Source organism: Alternaria triticimaculans (assembly GCF_023758025.1).
Source record: "Alternaria triticimaculans strain BMP 0046 chromosome Unknown scaffold_6, whole genome shotgun sequence".
NCBI classification, from domain to species: Eukaryota; Fungi; Ascomycota; class Dothideomycetes; order Pleosporales; family Pleosporaceae; genus Alternaria; species Alternaria triticimaculans.
In genome coordinates this window covers 695415-715248 of record NW_026055963.1, presented here as the reverse complement: position 1 = coordinate 715248, position 19834 = coordinate 695415, and the positions used below count along the sequence as shown (strand labels likewise).

Genomic DNA, 19834 nt, shown 5'->3' with positions numbered 1-19834 from the left:
ATGCCCCGGGTTTCAGGAACCAATTCGCTTCTTCCAGCCCGTGTGGTTCCACCAAACAAACCATGTTCCTATAGGAACAATGCACATCTTGTCGTCATTTCCCCAGCCAATGGCCTGTTACCCTGACACATCCTCCACTTTCCATCGTTTTTTGCCCATGCAGCATGCGGCCTCATGCGCGCCCGTCGAACGTCAAACGTCAAACGGCGCACCACCAACCACGCGTTGCTTTCCCAACCATGTTTCCAACCACGCGCACATGCGCGCCGACCTCGCTATGCTGATACATAATCGATACCGTGCCGCACACACTAATCCCCAGAAACACACCACGACAGGTTAGTATGCCGCAGGTGCAAAATCGTCGCGTTGTTGTTGGCAAGACTAATTACGCGTCCAATGAAGTTAGCTCCTAAAATTAGTTGTCTTGTCGGCGTGACCTCGTGTCGAGAAGATTCGCTGTCTTGTGTGTGATGGCACCTCGGCGGCCGTGCGCCTTCGTAAAGCGCGGGCTGAGCAAGGGGCCTGGATCCGAAAACGGGACCCGAGCCGGTCTGGCCTGAGGCTCATTTCTGATTTCATGCGAAAAGGGTGGTGATGCGAGCGGGACGTTGCGATCGGGACGGTGGGACGATTGTTGAGGACGTTGATTTTCTCGTATCTTCGGTGGTCCGCAACTGAAAGTTCTCGCCGCCAGCAATTGTTGTGTTGACGCGCTTGCTAGATGGGAGTGCCAAGCCCCTAACGGAGAAGGTGCCGGGTCGTCACACCTCAACCTCACCAGGCCTTCAACACGTTTGTAACCGTCTCACGAAGAAAAGACGCCTCACAGGGCGCAGTTCCATTGTACTGCCTCTTCCAGGCGCTCGATACAACTAGTGATCCACCATTTATGGGCATGGTGGCGCTGATACGGTCATCTCAGAAGAGGCTTTGCGGATGACCTCGCTGACTACATGTCTTACAGATGAAGACCATCAAGATGCGAGGAGGCTACAATCAACCCACAGAACACAAATCAGCTCAAACCAGCTCACCAGGCCAGCTATGACTGTTCAATCATCAAAACATTTGCATCCCCTCATATCTCAGAACGAATTTACGAAAGCCTTTGAATTTGCACTCGACCGCACGTGTATATCTCTCATTAGCGAACGATGGCCCTATGGAAAGCCAGATCGATTTAATAGAGCCTCGTTGGCTTCTGTTTTACTGGCTACATCCAACAGAAGTCTATCACAGCCATCTTTCGGCTTTCCAACTCCTCAATAACCTTTTCAAACAGAGCTTTGTACCGCCCCGTGTCGAAAGTTCCTGGTAAGTAATCCCAACGTGGGGGAGAGGCCCTGATGCACAAGCGTCCACCACACCTCTCCATGGGTTCCGCCGCTGTAAGCATCATGTACCGTAAGTGTACCGGGATTGCTTCCCAATCTTTCTCATGCATCTTCTTGCGGTTGTGCCGAATGCGTCCCAATATATGGCCCGGCCAGATGGTAAGATGTACTGTGCTGTAGAAACCTGCGAGGGGCACACCAAAAGCGTGTGAGTGTGCTGTACCGAAGTGGAAGAGTGCGTTGGAATCGACAAAGATCGTACGCGCTGTCTCCCGTGCAATCTTGTATCTCGCTCGCTCTACGAGAGCGGCTACCATTCCCGGATGTGCAAATTTGGGCTCCATGAAGTGCGGCGTGTCGAAAACCGGGTACGGCAGCTCAGGGTTTCCGGTCCTTCGATGGTCCTGCTCTACTGCTACTGAGTCTATCCTCGCCCATGCTAACCCCAGTATTTGATTATGCAGGCTACATTCCTTCCAGAAGGTGGGACATTGGCTGACGGTACCTTGGGTGCGTTCTCTGGCCATACGGTCACCCCACTGAACTTCCAAGTTGATGTGGGATTGTATACCATCCTGCAGGCTCACCCTATCCCGGGTATAAAGCACATATGAGCGCTTAAATGTGCGATCACGCACATACGGCTTATACATGCGACCGAGCAAGTGATCGAAAACGAGGTCCTGAAGTTCCCGCGGTAGAGCATTGACCCTTGATGTGAGCGAGAGACAACTGCTATAAGCATATCTAGGGAGATCTGCGTTTTTCATGATCGAACAAATGGCTCTGCGATAGCGTTAGCTTCATGTTCACCGTACGGAAATCTCTCATCTCAGCCTTACTTGTTGCACATGAATAGCTGCCGCTTCAAGCACTGAAGCATCCATCGGTAGGTCTTCCTTGTCCTACAAGCATTTGGAAATTCCAGGTCCCCAGGTCTCCTCAATCGCCGCATTTTCTTCGTCACCTCTCTCACTTTTTCTCTCATGGATATGACACGCGCGCTGAAGACTCGCTGGATGGCCAGGAGGCGTTTCCATCGTTTGATAACGGCGGGGGCGAAGCCTATTGCCTCGTTCAGGTCTGGGTCGTACGGGATGATGCAGCTCGAATAGTAAGTGGGGGTGAAGATGGACATATTGTTCAAATGTTCACAGCTGAACGATGTCAAGTGAAGAATTTGTTTAGCATTTTTATCTCTGATGTGAAGAATTTGTACTTTCAACTTGACTCACAAGTAATGTACCGTACCATGGATCGACGGGTGGAGCCAGCCAATGGACTTCGAGGTATAACATCAATGTTCGCCACAGAAACGTTTGCCGCGATGCATCGTATGCGCTACTTGGCGATCATCCTTGGTATGAGAACTTATGAGATTACTGAGAGTAAAAAGCCCAGAAAGTGCTTTCGGCTGTTCTACGGTAGACTCTATCGCCCTTGGAAGCGCCTAGTCTTATGTTCGCGATAACATTCCTCCATTCAGATACGTTTCTGGTCCTTGACCTTGTCACATATCCGGCTTCCACACTTACGTGCTTCGCGCATGAATCGACGGTCGACAGTGGCAAGATGAGCCAGGAATGACTGGACGTCCCTTAAAATGCGCACTCGCAGATTGCACAACCCCTAGGTGGGTTTCTTTGCATCGCTGTTAGTACTGCCGTCTTTGATGATAGGGTTTACGGGCACCCTTTCATAGCCTGCAAAAAAGTGGGCTGACAGTGAAACACGTTTCTCCCATTGCGAGTTCGCCTTAGGCTCTCACAGACCATCAAGGAGTGCCTATTATTGCCTGCAGAATTGGGAGTAATGAATAGCAGGCCGCAGTAGCCTGTACCTATGTCCATATATATAAGCCGTGGGATTTACACTTCCTTGCCTGCTCGCTCCACAGTCTATTTTCTTCTCAACACTTGGAGAATCCAATCGCTGTAGTTTTACACGCGCATCAGTACACTACTCCAACAATTTTAACATCCGCCCGCTATGCCACCAGAACTATCACCAAGGGCCACTTCAATCATGGCCGCGCCCTCGACACCGTCCAACAGCATACCTTCGAACACGTCCTCGAACATTTTGTTCCGTCTTCCTGCCGAACTACGGCAAATCATCTTCTCGTATCTTGGGTACCCTGTTGGAGGACATATATGGATTGACTGTGGCGAATACCCTTATCGCAGAAAGGCTGTCCGACACAGATTTTGGAAGTGTCCGAAAAGGGCCCATGAAGACGAATGTAACATCGAAGTGCGTCACAAGATTGCGAAGGTGCGATTTGATGACTGTTATCCAAGCAAGGGTTTGTCGGCTCATATCGAACTTAAGCTCCGGCAACTGTATCGTACTCAGATAATGGAGCCAAGTCTACTGAGGGTGAACAAGGAACTCCGGACGGAGCTGATGGACTTGGTGTTTGGAGCCAATGACGTAGAGTTTTACGGGCCCTTAACAGACGACACTGCTTTCCAGTTCTACGACAGCTCTCGGCCCCGTTGCGCGATCGAACCAAGTTGCTTAGGCCTAATTCCTTCGACAATGGCACATATGACGTCCATCGTTCTACTCGGCAGTTGTTACGGCCATACAGGGCGCGAGAACGCATGGAAAGAAGACTGCCAATCTCTTCGGTTCATCGCTAAGCACGCTATCAATGTGCGCTGCCTGACTTACAGTATATGGGAAGGCTCGTGTTACCGGATGTCTACCGAGGGCATTATGGCACTAGTACAGACGATTCGGGAAGTCACGGTCACTGCAGAGAAGCTCGAGAGACTTCGGATCCTGTGGACGAGTCGTTTTGGCTTCTCTGATAAGACATGGAAAAAGGAGATTTTGGTTTTAGACAAGCCAAAATGGGGTGCGGTTGTGCTTGAGGTTTGGCAGATTCTGGACGGACTTAGGAATGAAGAAGAGACTCGATCGAAACGCTATGAAGCTGAGATAGCTATGGAGTATTTTCGGATACTTCCAAGGTTCCGCAGACGCCTATGAGACGAAGTTTAGCGATTGCGGTAGCGGCATACGGCGAATGTAAAGGTGTCTGGGTTCTGTTTCTTCATTAAGATTATGATACAGACGTCATCCTGTTCGCCTGCACATCTTCCAGCTTGTAGAAAGCGTGAGTGTTAAACGATTAACCTTCGCTGGGCGCAAGGACAAACGAATGACCGTTAGACTTGGCGCTCCCATGACCGACGAGATCTCTCACGGACCGTGCGGGTTTTTCGATAGGCATTAACAGCCCGTGACCACATGCTCGTATAAAATCTGCCGTGGATTAGACACTTCCTCATCTTGCGCACTCAACCGTCGATCTCAATACGAGAACAACCCCGAGTTCTAGCCACGACGGTCTCACTTGCTCTCCAGTGAGACACCATAGCACCTTCGTATCACCGCCTTCGCCAGCTCTTCGGTCATGGCACCAGTACTACGATCGATGACTAAAGCGGCTCTTATGCTGCCAACGACGCCGCCTACGGCCGCCTCTACCAATACGTCTCCTGATTTCTTCTCTCGCCTTCCTGCAGAATTGCGCTCCGTAGTATACTCATATCTCAACTTCCCAATCGCAGGCCACATTTGGATAGACTGTCCCGGCCACCCGACATGCACGCGTGCCTCACACATGGTCCTTCCCGCAGACCCTCTCAGGCCAGTCACAGCTCACGCACACAAAGGTGATTTTGAAGTGCGTCTGAAGTTCAAGAAGCTGCGCATAACTCACTACTGGACAAATCGGCGAAGCTTAGTAGCGATACTCTTTCCTGGAAACGGCAAGACTTTGATCTGGAACCTACTAAGCAGGAACTTGCTTGCTATCAATAAGGAGATCCGGGCTGGGTTGATGGATCTGGTATTTAGGACGAATCAGATTGAGCTCGGCAGGGTTCCGGTAAATATCCCGCGATTCTTTCACTGGGAAGACCGCTGCTTTGGCCTTCTCGCTTCGACATTTACCCATATGACATCGATCACTGTGCAAAGTCAACCGGAAGTTCTGGAACGGCACGTCTGGATTCCACCGGTGTGGGATGACTCCGAGTTCATTCATTACCTTACCACACACGCCACCAGCTTGCGAAGCCTGGCGTATGAAGTAACTTGGTTAGCGAATACATCCGTCCAGGCCCTAGCGCGATTGATTAAGCTGGTTCGAGCGGTCACGACTACTGCAGAGAAGTTAGAGACGCTGCGATTCATCTGGGATGATACTTACTGGGTCGCAAACAAGAACACCATTGGCAAAGAATATGAGTTGAGGCTGGTTAAAGGAAAGTGGAACAGGTGTGTACTGGACATTCTGCAGCTGTCTCATGCAGTCAGAAGGACAAATAGGAAGCCGAATCTGAGTTTTATTTCTGATAGGTGGGCCCGGATTACGACCTGGTAGATGTAAGAAGATGATGGACGTTCGACCAGAACCACCAGATACCCTAATCGTAGAGCGAGATCTATGCAAATTTAGGTACCCAGTAAACCCTTGGCAATGAAAACGTCACGACTCCCATACTGGAGTTGACAGTTTGAAGCATATCTTATGCTACCTTGTTCGTGACTTCGACGAACTTTTGCCACTCGTTGTACGCTGCTCCACTCGAGATTGCCCACTTAGCTCTCCTGACACCCTCTTTCCAGCGTCCACCTCCTGGGCCAACCTCTTTGATGACGTTCCCATCATCACCTTCGCCCATATCGCTCGTATCCGCATCGCAGATACCACTGATCACGAACAACGCCGCGGTGTTGATGTAGACGAAGTGTAGGATTGGGTCATCCGGTGGGACCTCGCCCATCAGGATCTTCATCAGGATCTGGGCGTTCTGTTCGGGCGATTGTCCAGGGCTGACTTCGCTCAGTGGGTGCTCGGGTAGTCCGAAGTCTGCGGGTGTTACGGTGAAGTAGTTGATGTTGGTCTCCCCGGTCGAGGGATCTTCGACTAACCGCCAGCAGTGCGTTGGTCCAGCGCAAGAGAGCTCATCCAGTTCCTCGTCGCCGCAGATGATCATGCCCTTTCTGCAGCCAGACTGCTTCAGCGACTCGGCGAAATCGGGTCCAATCTCCTTCCTTGCTACACCCAGCACACGCGCTTCGATCAAGTCGTGTAGCGGGTTTGCGAGGGGTCCGAGAAGGTTGAAGATGGTGCGCCAGCCCAGTTGCCTTCGGATGGAAGCTGCGTGTCTAGCTCCAGGGTGGAAGATTGGGGCAAATAGGAAAGCGTAGTTTGTCTTTGAGTAGATTTCGTAGATGGTCTTGGGTGCGATGGCGGTGATGACAGGTGGTTTAGGGGGTGCGCAAGACAGGAGGTCTGCGGAGCCAGAACGTGATGTCGATGCCTTGTTGCCATGCTTTGCAATCATGAGGAGAGCACTGGCGAGGATGGACGAGGTAGTGCTGATGTTGAAAGTGTTGTGGGAATCACCTCCAGTACCAACTATATCGCACAAACCTCCCTGGTAGGAACCCTCTTTCCTTCCCCGTTGGCTGATGAGTTCTTGAAGACCCTTGACGTCAATACCAGTAGCATAGTCGCGCATCGCCTTGGAACATTTTGCCAATACTTCTGCTTGTCTGTCTTGGTCTGTAAAGTGGAGACATGTCAACAGCGCTCCAGTCTGAACTTCGGATAGACTGTTTGTGAAGATCAAGGAGAGGGCTGCTGCGATCTCGTCGGCTGTTGGTTTGGTCGTCGGTGACTCATGCCACAGTCGTTTGAGAAGAGGTGTGATGGATATTTTGGAATCCTCATCGCCTGCTTCGGTAGCCATGATGTGGAGTGGTAGTCGTGGTCCTTGCGCGCTTGCCTTACTCCAGCATATGCGAGCTGGCGGGGTAGTTGGTGGGGGATGTGTTGGTAGTGACGACGTATACCAAGTGATGTTCTTGGTATGTCGAGGTTAGGACCGAATTGATGTGTGATGTAAAAGACCCTGAATCAAAGCAACCAGTTGAGTCACAGCATGGCCGCACGGAGGTGCTTCCAAAGTCCGCACTTGTGTCGCAATATGCACCACGATGAAGGCTCCACTGCGCTAGTCCGCAAGCCGTTAGCCACACAAAACGCCGATGCCAAGGCCTCCAAAATCTCGACTCAGTGCTCTCGCGAGCGACTGGAATCTTTTCAAGGTCATGACGGTCAGAGTTTCTTCTCTGACGGACCTTGTAGCTCCACCCTCCGCGACACCGACCAAACCAAATGGGGCAGAAGCGAACCCATGCCGAGACCAAGGATGGCTTCAAGAAGCCTTCTCCGGATAAGAACCGGATGAGCGCGAAGAGCGACAAGAAGCATGGCGCGCGCAACGACAAGAAAGACACGCGCAAGGACGGTGACGCGAAGAAGCCGCGGTCGCAGCTGGTGCGCACTATCAAGAGAAGAAATACTCATCACGATGCTAACTTTGCATAGCTGCTCAAGCCGCAGCCGGAATGGCATGCGATAGAGTTGCCAGCGCTCCCGACCGTCGAGAATCCCACGATCCCGCCCCGTTACATCATCGATAACATCCACGAATATGCCATCAAGCTCCTCGACGCAGAGGCCAGCGAGTATGCAGCCACCCACTTGGCCAAAGACTCGTCGCATAAGTTCATGTCGACCGTCATGGAGTCAGGTACCATGGAAGATAAGGTGTCCGCGTTGACCTTGTTGGTTCAAGAGTCGCCGCTGCACACGCAAAAGGCCTTTGGTCAGCTCATGGGTTTATCGCAGAAGAAGAGCAGAAATGCTGCCATGCAGGCCTTGGCTGCGCTGAAGGATTTGCTGGGTCAGGGTGTTCTGCTCCCACCAGACCGAAAGCTCAAGGCTTTTGCGCGACAGCCAGGCCTAACCGCCGCACTGCAAGGAAAGAACGTACAGTGGAGAGCAGGCGACAAGTTGCCGGGCGCTCTGGAGAAGACACATCTGATCGTCTGGGCATACGAGGACTGGCTGAAGAAACAATACTTTGAGCTGCTGAAGATCCTGGAGACATGGTCGAATGACGAGGTCGAATACTCGCGCAACCGTGCCGTCACATATGTCTGGGAGCTGTTGAAGGAGAAGCCGGAACAGGAAGAGAACCTCTTGCGCCTGCTCATCAACAAGCTTGGAGACAAGGAAAAGAAGGTCGCGTCAAGGGCGTCTTACCTGCTGCTCCAGCTCCAGATTACCCACCCGCTCATGAAGAACGTCATCATCAGCTCCATCGAATCCGATCTCATTTTCCGACCGAACCAGAGCGGCGTTGCCAAATACTACGCCATCATTACTCTCAACCAGACCGTTCTCAGCTTGAAGGAGCCCGAGGTCGCCAACAAGCTTATAGAAATCTACTTCAGCATCTTCCTTGGTCTGCTGAAGAAGCAGAAAGAGCACGAGAAGGAAGAGAAGAGGATAAACAAATACGGTCACGTTCAGGGAGGCGGCGGTCAGCCTGGAAAGATGGCCAAGCAGAAGGCTGAGAAGGCGGCAACCATGGCCTTCAAGGTCGAGGACGAGTCGCGAGAGAAGCTGATCTCTGCTATCTTAACAGGTGTCAACCGTGCATTCCCATTCGCCAAAACTGACGACGCAAAGTTCGAGGAGCAGTTGAACATGATCTTCGAAGTGACGCACTCCTCCAACTTCAACACCAGTATTCAGGCTATGACCCTCATCCAGCAGATCTCTGCGACGAAGCACTACTCCGCGGATCGCTTCTACAGGACTCTGTACGAATCTCTTTTGGATCCCCGATTGATGACAACATCAAAGCACATCATGTTCTTGAACTTGCTCTACCGCTCGCTCAAGGCTGATACCAGCATCAAGCGTGTCAAGGCCTTCGTCAAGCGCTTACTCCAGATCATCCACATGCACGAGCCGCCTTTCATCTGTGGTGTTCTGTACCTCGTCAACGAACTGATAGCTACCTTCCCGACCATCAAGACCATGCTGTCAACGCCTGAAGACCATGCCGATGATAGCGGTGATGAGCACTACGAAGACGTCGATGAGGACAAGGAGCCGACGACTAAGAAGGTAGAAGAGAAGCCTGCACAAGTAACCTACGACTCCCGGAAACGAGACCCAGAATACGCGCATGCTGATCTGTCTTGTCTATGGGAGCTACTGCCACTGCAAGCACACTACCACCCTTCTGTTCACGTCCTGGCCTCCAAGATTGTCAACCAGGAACCCATCAAGGAGAAGCCTGACCCGACTATCTACACTCTCATGAACTTCCTCGACAAGTTCTCCTTCCGCAACGCAAAGACAAAGGCTCCAGGTATACATGGATCGTCGATCATGCAGCCTATGTCTGGAACTTCCAAGGCAGCGTCTTACCTCATCACCGCCCGCGACGGCGACCGCACGCACGACCCGCTCAACTCCGAGCAGTTCTGGCGACGCAAGGTCGACGATGTCCGTGTCGACGAAGTCTTCTTCCACACTTACTTCGAGAAATCCGGCAAAGCTAAGCAAGCTGACAGGAAGACGAAGAAGAAGAATAAGAACAAGGACGACAGTGATGAAGGCAGCGATGATGATGATGAGATCTGGCAGGCGCTTGTCAAGAGTCGTCCGGATGTTGAAGGCGATGGTGGTGATGATGACGACCTCAGCGACTTCGACATGGACGACATGATGAGCGACGACGAGGCTGGAGGCATGGACGGCGGTGTCGAACTCAACCTCGGCAGCGATGATGAGGATATGGCGGAAGAGGAAGAAGAAGCCGTCGGTGGCCAGCACCAAGACAACGATGACGACGATTTCGAGAACTTCGACCTCGACGATGAAGACGCCTTCATGGACAGCGACGCCGACGTCCCAGTCGAACTCAACTTGGGCGACGATAACGACGAAGACAAGGACAAGGATGGCCGCAAGAGCAAGAAGAGGAAGCTCAAGAGCTTGCCTACTTTCGCGTCTATGGAAGACTACGCGAAAATTATCGGCGATGACGATAGCGAGTAGCTGGGTCTTTGATAGGGCGTAGAGAAAAAGCAGGTGCTAGGAGTGAGTCTTTTAGTAATGCTGATGCGATTCATCGAGTGGCGTTATTCGCTTGTCCATGGCTTGAGTTTTATTGTAGATATCCCATACCCTTGTAATGGACGAGTTCATAGACCATGACGAGTGTGTTCATCGCTGTTACTGATGTTTGGGTGCATGCACTAGATGTGTTGTTCATCTTGACTCCTACCCATATTCGCGTAGTGCTTCAACGCCCGTCAGTCGGCTCACACCTACATTGTCAAATGTGCAGTGTATTTGTTTGGGTACCTCAAATCCGATCTCTTTGGGTTGAGCCAGGATGTCTGGATACTACAATGATTGCAATATCTAAGCAAGATACGAGAGTGAGATGGAAATCTCACACATCCCGTTATGAAGAAGTAGATGAGACAATGGATAAACCGCTTCTTCGAAAGAGCGTGATGAGTACTTTTCCAGATCTGGCTTTACAAGCTCTCGAGATTCTTGGGCGTACGAGCCAGTACTTACCATGACAACAACACGCCACACCAGCTACAAGAATATAACGTAGAAGGTCCATACATCTGTCAAATAGAATCTACATTCTGTAGAACGAAGATCCCATCCACAATCTCTGTCCAGAGTTTGGCGTTTGCGGACGCTTTGAGACAATGAGAAGGGGGCAGATGGCGTGCACTTTAACCCACAGCCCCTTCCTCTCCTCTTATAGCGTTCCACCGTCGCCCAGGTGTAGATGCAGAGTGAGGAATCTCACGAACAGAAATCCGAGGGCATATCCAAAACCCCCAAAACTCCGCATGCCCACGACGTCCTATCGCCATCGCCATCCCGTCCCTCGAGCTCAACAGCCTCACTCTTTCAACTCCATCCCGTCTCTTGAAGCCCAACAACACTCATGCACCTCCATCCCGTCTCTTGAAGCCCAACAACAACACTCATTCGAACCCCATTCAAACCTCATGAAAGCATCATGTCGTCCTCACGATCACTAAACCTCTGCATCGGCGTTCAAGACCGAGAAAGCCACCTCGCATGGTGTACCATGCGAATGTTCATGTCAAGGTGTAAGAACCCAAGAAGCCCAAGCACCCCAAGAACCCTTTTCCGATTAATGATCAAGGCCTCGCCCTATCCCGCCTCGCCTCCCCCCGCGCACTTCCCCGTTCCGACAAGTCACTATAGCGCGCGCGTGCAGCCTCAATCTCCGCGTTTCACTATAACTATACCTAATTCACAGATGTGAAAACTAGTCTATGCAGGAAACAGGCATGGAACTCCCTGCTTCTGAGTACGCGATTTACCTCCACATCACCTACCCATTCTACAACAGAAGCCAGAACTAGTCTATGCATGAAACAGCAATGGGGCTCCCTGCTTCTAGTACATAGATTCAGCTCAGCCCCGCCTACTTTGCTCTGACAACAACATGACACCTGGGCATGTCCATGGGTATGGTGAGCGGCGAGAACTCCGCGTGAGGAGGAGCATTTACCACTTGACTACTGCGTCTATTCCAGCCCGTGCTGACCAATTTATCACTTGACCATTTCTACAGGAGAAGGAACTAGTGATGCGCGAGATGACCACGGTCTCCTTGCTGAGGATACATATTTCAGGCCGCCAGGTCACCACTTTGACCCAGAGATAAGCGAATACGCTACATTATGATCGTTCGAGTAGTCTGCAGTAGACATCAAGTCGCGTATGCGATATCATTACAAAGTCTAGACACAGGCCTAGGTTTGGGCAGGGTACGGAGCATGTCTCAGGCCTGAGCATTTTGTATTTCCGAAAAGGGAAGAAGTGCATGCGACACTCGAAAACCTACTTTCAACACCCTGGCTCTGGATCTGGGCTGGATTGAGATGCGCTCCGGAGAAATGTAGCTTAAGCGAAAAGGTTATGTGGTCGCATGAGAAGGAGATAATGTACTGGTGCGGGAGCATGGTCTGTATCCGGGCTAGAAGAGATATTGTTGAGAGTTACAAATTACGACGTAGGAGTGCATCATCCCCAGCGTACCGTTGTAACAGGAGTCGCCAACAAATCGCATCTACCCAAGCCTGATCCCCATCACCCAGCGGAACTTTCACCCGCGACCAATCCCCCACCGACGAACAACATCCCGCGGAAATCACAAGTGACAGGGAAAGCAATCCATCCGGCAGGTGGGTTTTGGGTACGCCACCGGGGCCACAGTGACGGACATCTGATTCTCATACATGAAATTCGGGGGGCGTTGGGAGACATGCATTCTGACTCGGCATCTTGAGTCGCAGACGACCACGAATAGAAATAGCAATTGTGACTACTATACCCCCGGCGATGATAACGTCAAACAATGCAAGTGGGGACCGACATTCCCGGGATCGCAAAGACTCTCCGTTCGATGTTCGGTAATTAAGCGAAAAAACGGATGTCCCGATGCAACGCTTAAGTTTTTCGCTTTCGCGTTGGTGGTCTACTATATGTGGATTTGGTGATCAAGTATGAGGTGGTAGAGTGTCATGGACATCACAAAACGCCGAGGATAAGGAGAAGCGAGCGAAGACAAGGGGGTTGGTTGGACCGCGGATGCGAGGCGATGTGATGTGTGACACGGAGGAGATGCCCGGTAGAAGACGTCAGAGGGACGACTCGTTGCGCTCGCTTATGCCGGTCATGATGCTTGTGAGTCGGCCTCTTGCTCGGTGTAATGAGGTCAGGCTGAGTCTCGACATCGCGAAGGAATGCTGCGTGACTGTTGAGCTTTGCAGAAGGTGTGGATATTCGCTTCAGTTGCTTGGGGCGGAATCTTGGAGGTGTAACTTGATGGGGTGGTTGATGCGCGTTTCAGCTGAGCGATGCGCGGTCACGACTCGCATTATTCATTGCGCACATCATACGATGGTTTGACAGCGGACGGCTTCGTCGCTACCAGGAGACATGTTGTGGGTCATCGAGGCTGCGTTGACTGCAGTGAGAGTTGACCGATTATTGACAGCTACATTTCGTTGGATTGCGTAAGCTACGCAAAGGATAGACCTACGCCATGGTCCGTATGTCTTGTGGTCAACGATGGTCCAGATCTGCCACTGTTCAAGGGATGCAATGCTGACCAACCCCAACCCCTTGCAAACCGGATACCGACCTCTTCCGGCATGCATCATGACAGCTTCTCAAGGGTCCATAGATGGCGTAATTGAATCTCGCAGAACCATGCCCCAGCGTTGTTGAGAGGTGAGATGGCGCGCGCTCGAAGGATTGGAGATCTTCATGAAGCATTGATACCGCTGCGGAGAGCCGCCCCGCACGAATGCGAACCTTGTGTTGAGTTGGGGACCTGGCGCATAATCATTACACGGTGGACCACAGAGTGCTGGGTGTGATCCTAGGGTCGCTCAGTGCTGAGAGCTCGGGAGCAAAAGAAAAAGGGTTACAATGAACAGCTCCTTCCCACGTGGATTGACTTGGGTGTAGTGTAAGCGCGGGGAGGCGGGACAACCTAGCGCGACCTGTTTCTCAGGTATGCTACGGTTACTCGGCAACGGTCGACGCCTCACGGGTGGTTGGTCCGGGGCGTTCTGACCAATAACGCAGCTTGGAGCGGGGTTTCGAATAAGAGACCCTCATTCCGGAGCTTGCTCCTCGCTTCTGGAGGGGTCAATGTCTCCCTTGGAAGACCCTGCAATCAATGGTTGAGCTCAAGACGGCATATGTGGAATGAGAGGCGTAAAAACTAAAGTAAGCAGGAGTCTGGAGTTTGCGCGCTTGCCGTAGTTCGAACGTGGAAGTGAGAGCGACCAGACTTTGCTAAGATCGGCTATCAACCTACGAGAACACGGCTCTTTCGACACCGAATATCTTCGGAATTAGTGGCGCCACGGGACAACTGATCTCAAACCGCGTCGCTTAACGGCTTTGACGTGACGTATCCTAGTTTTGTGGGTAAAACGATACTGATCGGCGATATGGGTTTGTGTTGTCCATGTCGTAGGTTTTGTGTATGAACCTTGCGATTTATGCGGGACTACTGGTGACAATACGCGTACATGATCTGGAGCTGACGATGGACTATCCAGGGTCCAGTTCGTAGCCAGGAGCTTGTCCAGGGACGTCGCTGAAGAGCGCTGGGCATGACTTGACTGGGTAGGAACATGTTTCCCTCTTTCCATGCGGCCAGGATGTTTCCAATTACGGCGACAGGCATCTGCAAGGCAAGCAAGCGGATGTGAATGCCGCGTTGGGCTCTCGCAGTTCTACTCTACTCGATACCCATGCAGATATGCTAGGATGAGTGCAATAGCCGATGAATATGCCCTAGGCTGGATAAACGGGAGTGATGGAGTGCCATCTATGACTTCTTGGTCACGATATCGTTGAGCACTTACAGTTCAGAGTAGCGCCAACCGTGAAAACGCTGCTCGGAGTATAGTCCAGCCACTCTCATTCGACACAGGGCGGACCACCTGCTAACGGATACTGAGTGGGGTATGTAGTTGCCAAGAATAGAGAACTGAGCTCCCTGGAAAATCGGTATACAGACGATGTAAGGTGGGGCGCGCTTCTTTTGCGACAATGGGTTCACGATGGTATTGGCATCCAAACAGTTCGCAGTGACTATCAGTAGAGATGTGCAAGACGGCGCGAAACGGCTGTTTGGGTCAGATCAAAAGGAATTCCGAAGATGCGGGCGCAATCTGACATCCTAGACGTGTTGATCTTGTGGAGAGCTGAGGCCGCCGGACGTTGAGAGCTCTCGCGCTTGTGAAGACGCCATCAATTCATCTGCAGGGTCTTCAAGTGGGCGCATCGTCTTGCACCAATGGCAGTTGGGGCACGCAGAGTAATAGTACACGAAGAAGGATGCGCGAGCAGAGCATGCGGCGAAGAAGCAATTTGGCGTTAGCTGAACGCGGTGAGCATCTGGAGTTCCCAGATTAACGAGCAAAAAGCAGCTGCGGCAGGGGCCAAGCGCGCAGTACCGTGGAACATTTCAGGAGGATCTATGGCTGAAGACGAGGCTGGCATTGGCCAAGATCGCATCTCATCTCTCAGATGTTGGGCGGGACGATCACGAAGCACCGGGCTGGTCCACGTGGCTGCGTGGCGCCCTTGCTCCCATCAGCAAAAGGATGGAGATCGCGATGTTGGCCCAAAGTCGGTGAGATACTGGACACCGTATCGGCATAAGGTGCAGCCATCACAGCAGGGGACCCCTCGTGCGGCCGGCTGGTAATTTTGCGCACATGAGGCAGCATGGGATTTGGCCATCGTGAGTTTCCCGATAAGGCAGGGCGGCAGTGGGGACCGGTGCCGAATGCGAGGCGTAAGGCACGGGGCAGGAGTGACATCAGCGTTTGTAAGAGAAGATTAACGCCGGGTCAGTCGGCGGCAGGAAGGGGGACTTGGGCGGGCCCTGCATAAAACAGCGATGGGAAAAGGCCGCGCGAGGGTGGCAGAGATCGTGATTCGGGCAGCCTTGAGGGGACAAAAGGACCGGATGGGTGGTGGCCGCGCAAAGTGAAAAGAAACGAAGCAGGCTAGGGCAGGGAGATCACGTCGATGTGGTGCAAAAACTCGATGGAGGGGTTCGGTCAGTGCTGCGCGGCTGCCGTTTCGAGGACGGCGCGCAAGGTCAAGAGTCTGGCCAGAGGAGTCTATGGGGCTTTTGCCGCTAAAAAGAGCGCCAGGGGCTGTGGCTGATGGCGGGCGCCCGACGTCATCTTTTTTGCGAGAATACCGATCCCCCACCAGATGACCCGATCACTGCTTAACGTCCAGCGGGGCGCTAGGCTGTGAGCGGATAGGTCGGAACGGCTGGCAGGGATGCGTAAGCGGAGAAGACCCTGATTCTGTATTACATCAGACCTAGCGACGTTATGCCGGCGCGTTGTTTTTCGAGTACCGAATGCGCTCGAGAATGCAGACCCTGGGGCGCTGAGAGGCGCTGAGAGGAAGCTGGTATGACAGGCTCTGACGGTCTTGGTACGACTTGTCGCTGTCGCTGTCGCTGCGATAGTTGCGCTGAGTAGTTCTGTGGTGTCTGGCGTCTGTGGTGTCGCGATCTGTAGTGTCGACACCATGCGACCGATGCGATACATCATTCCGATGCGCATCCCCAAACAAAACAACTGACTCTTTGACGCCGACACGCACCGGCACCAGGCCGGCGGAGGGTGCGGGTGTGAGCTGGCACAGGGCCTGTTTCTTGCCATTGGCGCCCGAAGGTCGCAGAGTTCCTTGAAACTGCCCTCGAGATCTCGATCTCTCCTGAGCAGACGGCACCTGTCCGCCGCCGTAGCATTGGCCGGCGCAGCCTGCTACCGACGGGCAATCTTGCATGGCTTTCTTTTTCTGCACCACCCATGTTGACCCATGTCGATTGCAGGACCGCTGAAGCTTCGTCCCAGCAACCCAGCAGCACGCTCCGCGGTGCATCGCACTGAGTTCCACGGTGTCATGCGCTGATGCCGCTTCCTGGTCGGTCGCTCTTTCCTAGTGCGCGTCGCCTGCGAGCTGATCGCCGGCAGCCGGGGCCCCTGCCACTGCCTGGCGCTAGCGTCTTAGGGCGGACTGCACTTTCCCATCCCCACGCATGCAATTCTCAGTCCCTGATAGTGCCCTGATCCTGGGACCAGCGAACCCTGTGCTTCTGCCCTGCTTGTGCCTTGCCCAATATAACTTGCTCCCAGTCCCGCATCTGTCGTGTGGTGCTCCAGTAAGCTCTCTCCCAATTCACTCACCACGCACGCTCCCCACCCAACACACCTGTCTCATTGTCGTGTCGACGTCAGTCGCCTGCCTCGCACATCACCTACACATCACCCTGTATAAAGCGCCTCAACCACCCGGCCACCACTTTCACGTGCAGCCCATCGCTCTCTCTGCGAATTTGGTCGCTCCCCCACTGGCACGTGTTTGCTCAAAATGGACGCCTTGTCCGGCAAGAATTCGACAGGTCGCAGAGTGTCATTGCTAAACGACGGCCCGGCGCCTCCTCCTCAACTTGTCCGACTTCCCTCCATCACTCCTTCCCTCCAATCCCGGACCTCCAGTTACTCATCTTCACCCCTCGCCTCACCTCCTCGCCTGGTCCGCAGCGACTCTTCCGACTCGACTATGCAGACGCCGTCGCCCATCACGCCTGACTTCTCCTACGAGCCCGGCATGGACTCGCCTGTCTTCGCACAAAATGGCTTCTTCGTCGACCAGAAATTCGGCGTGCCCATGCATCAATCGTCCGGCCCTCTTCCTTACCACACCAACCCTGCCCAGGCTGGCTACTTCAGGCCCGACCACATGTCTGAGCACCCTGATCAAGCGGCGATGAATGCCCGCCCCAAGAAGAACAGCTACCCGTGCCCAATGGCCAAGCAGTTTGGCTGCAACGACTTCTTCACCACCTCTGGCCACGCCGCCCGTCACGCCAAGAAGCACACTGGCAAAAAGGACGCCTTCTGCCCCGAGTGCAACAAGGCCTTTACCCGCAAAGACAACATGGAGCAGCATCGCCGCACCCACCAAAGCGGCCGCAATGCCGCCAAGGGCGGTGAGCGCGACGTCAAGAAGGCCAAACACCAGGCAAAGCGACCCAAGCCAGCCCCGCTCCAGTCTTCGACGATGCCTTCTTTGTCACAGCTTTCCATGGTAGACCCGTCGCTTCCCCTCAGCCCGTCCGGATTCTCCATGGCCTCCGCTGTTCAGTCCACCGACTCTTTCCTCGAGTTCCCCAACAGCTCTCGGTACCCCGACCCGACTGCTTACAGCTACAACCCCGCTCCCGCCCAATACGGTGGTCTTGACGCACTCGCCATCGCAGCGAGTGGTGAGAAGCGCAAGTTCGAGTCATAGTCGCTCATCTCATCTCTCTTTCACCGTTCATCTGATCACATCTCTGATCATCTCTTCGGGTCTTCTACATTAGACCACACGATTTCTGGAGCGAGGCGCTTAGGGCTACGACCACGATATCATGGAGTTCAAAAGTCCGACGGAACAATAGACGCATGCCGTCATGGCTACGAACGGACCTTGGCGTTTGGGAGCAGTGCGCACCGACGCACGCATTTCTTTTCTTTTATTGTATATACTACCAATTACTTCGGTACTTGGCCGCGCACAGCCTGTGTCCTTCTCAGCGGTCTCTCCGCTAGCATTCTCATGTTGAGCAGTGTACGTGGAGGATGTCATTCGAAGATAGGGATTAGGGCTCGGAACAGGCAACATGGATACCCGCTCTTACTCAAGGGGCATCAACCTTCGATTTCTCATAGTTCAAACATATCACGGATGTCCACGGAGTAATGCCGTGGCTTCCGACAGAAAACAATACAAATAATTACTACAAACACACCTTCCACCAATCTGTGTTGTGACCTGTGCTCGGGTGACTGACCTCAACAGCTCGCCTGTACCATGGGTTGTTTGGGACACAGCCGATCACGAACCTTACGGATAGCATTCACTTGCAGTTTTCACCTGCAATGGTGACGACAGGAAACGGCCACGAACTGCGGATTGGTACCCCGCTGTCAGCTCATAGTTCGTGCCAAACGCACTATTGCCCGCTTCTCAACCATGGCACGCCAACATGTTCAGCCATACTAACATAGCGGGCGCGCCTCCGCGCTAGAATCTCTACCCCTCCAAAGCTTATGCCAGAGTCTCGTCCCATCAACACGCCACAGCGCTCTCATTCCGCCGCGCCTAGAAGTCAGCCCACGTCGTCCAACGGTCTCGTCCTCAACCCTTTGGCAGCGACGAAATCATCGGTAGAACCTGACGCTAGCGACCCACTAATAAAAGGCCTTTCACAACGCTGATGACCCTGCAGATCTTTTTCGAGCCTAGCTCTGAACCTTAACGATCTGCACAAGAACCCTCAGGTCCGGGAGCCCCGATTCGGAAGGACACGGCTCCAAGCCTTGTCATTGGCTCGGAAATCGTAGCAGGGCAAACTCTATCCAAACAACAGGCCAGCTCTCCGGGGAGAGAACGAAATTCCCCAACATTGCATCCTAGGAGTTCATTTCCTTGGCTTCGTGGGCGCGTTTTCGACTCGTCAGCCACAATGTACGTGTCGCAAGGCACCCAGCGTCGGTTGCACTGTAAATGGCGCGCCCTGGGTTACGAGTTCCGCCTTGGGAGGGACCCCACATCCGACTTGACGCCGGATCGCGGATTCCCATCTGTCTCGGCTCACTTTCCAACGCTCCTCTGCTTTTGCATCGCAATCTGTGCCCATCGTGGAAATGCTGTCCCCACGGGATGAACTGAGCGTGACATCATATCTGCATCAAACAACAGCAATTCCTCTGCTTTTTGCGAGGTTCCATGTTTCGCGCGCAGTTTGCAGTATTGTTCGGGCGTACATCACGGAAGTTTGCGGATCGGCAAGAGGCAAGTAAGCACGTAACTGCGAGCGAGGACAGGGCGCATCTGTTTCTCAACCAGCATGCACATGCAACCTGCAAAGCCAACAAAAAAGCGAAAACAAATTGGGTTTCCCCCCCTCAACGACGATCTCGAGGCGCGCGTATGTGTG

The 19834-nt window shown here is 53.0% G+C and overlaps 3 protein-coding genes across 3 annotated transcripts; 2 read left to right on the top strand and 1 right to left on the bottom strand.

The window, feature by feature from the left end:
* Positions 1-5881: 5881 nt before the first annotated feature.
* Positions 5882-7111, bottom strand: J4E78_005125 (uncharacterized protein; the record flags this gene model as incomplete). Its single annotated transcript, XM_049365747.1, has 1 exon — positions 5882-7111. The coding sequence occupies one exon, from the start codon at positions 7109-7111 to the stop codon at positions 5882-5884; it is 1230 nt and encodes a 409-aa protein (XP_049222462.1).
* A 428-nt stretch (positions 7112-7539) lies between these two features.
* Positions 7540-10284, top strand: J4E78_005124 (uncharacterized protein; the record flags this gene model as incomplete). The annotated part of the gene is made up of 2 exons (XM_049365746.1): positions 7540-7701; positions 7753-10284. 2 exons carry the CDS (start codon positions 7540-7542, stop codon positions 10282-10284), a joined length of 2694 nt encoding a protein of 897 aa, XP_049222461.1.
* Positions 10285-17217: 6933 nt separating this feature from the next.
* J4E78_005123 (uncharacterized protein) lies at positions 17218-18141 on the top strand (the record flags this gene model as incomplete). The annotated part of the gene is made up of 1 exon (XM_049365745.1): positions 17218-18141. One exon carries the CDS (start codon positions 17218-17220, stop codon positions 18139-18141), a length of 924 nt encoding a protein of 307 aa, XP_049222460.1.
* Positions 18142-19834: the final 1693 nt, after the last annotated feature.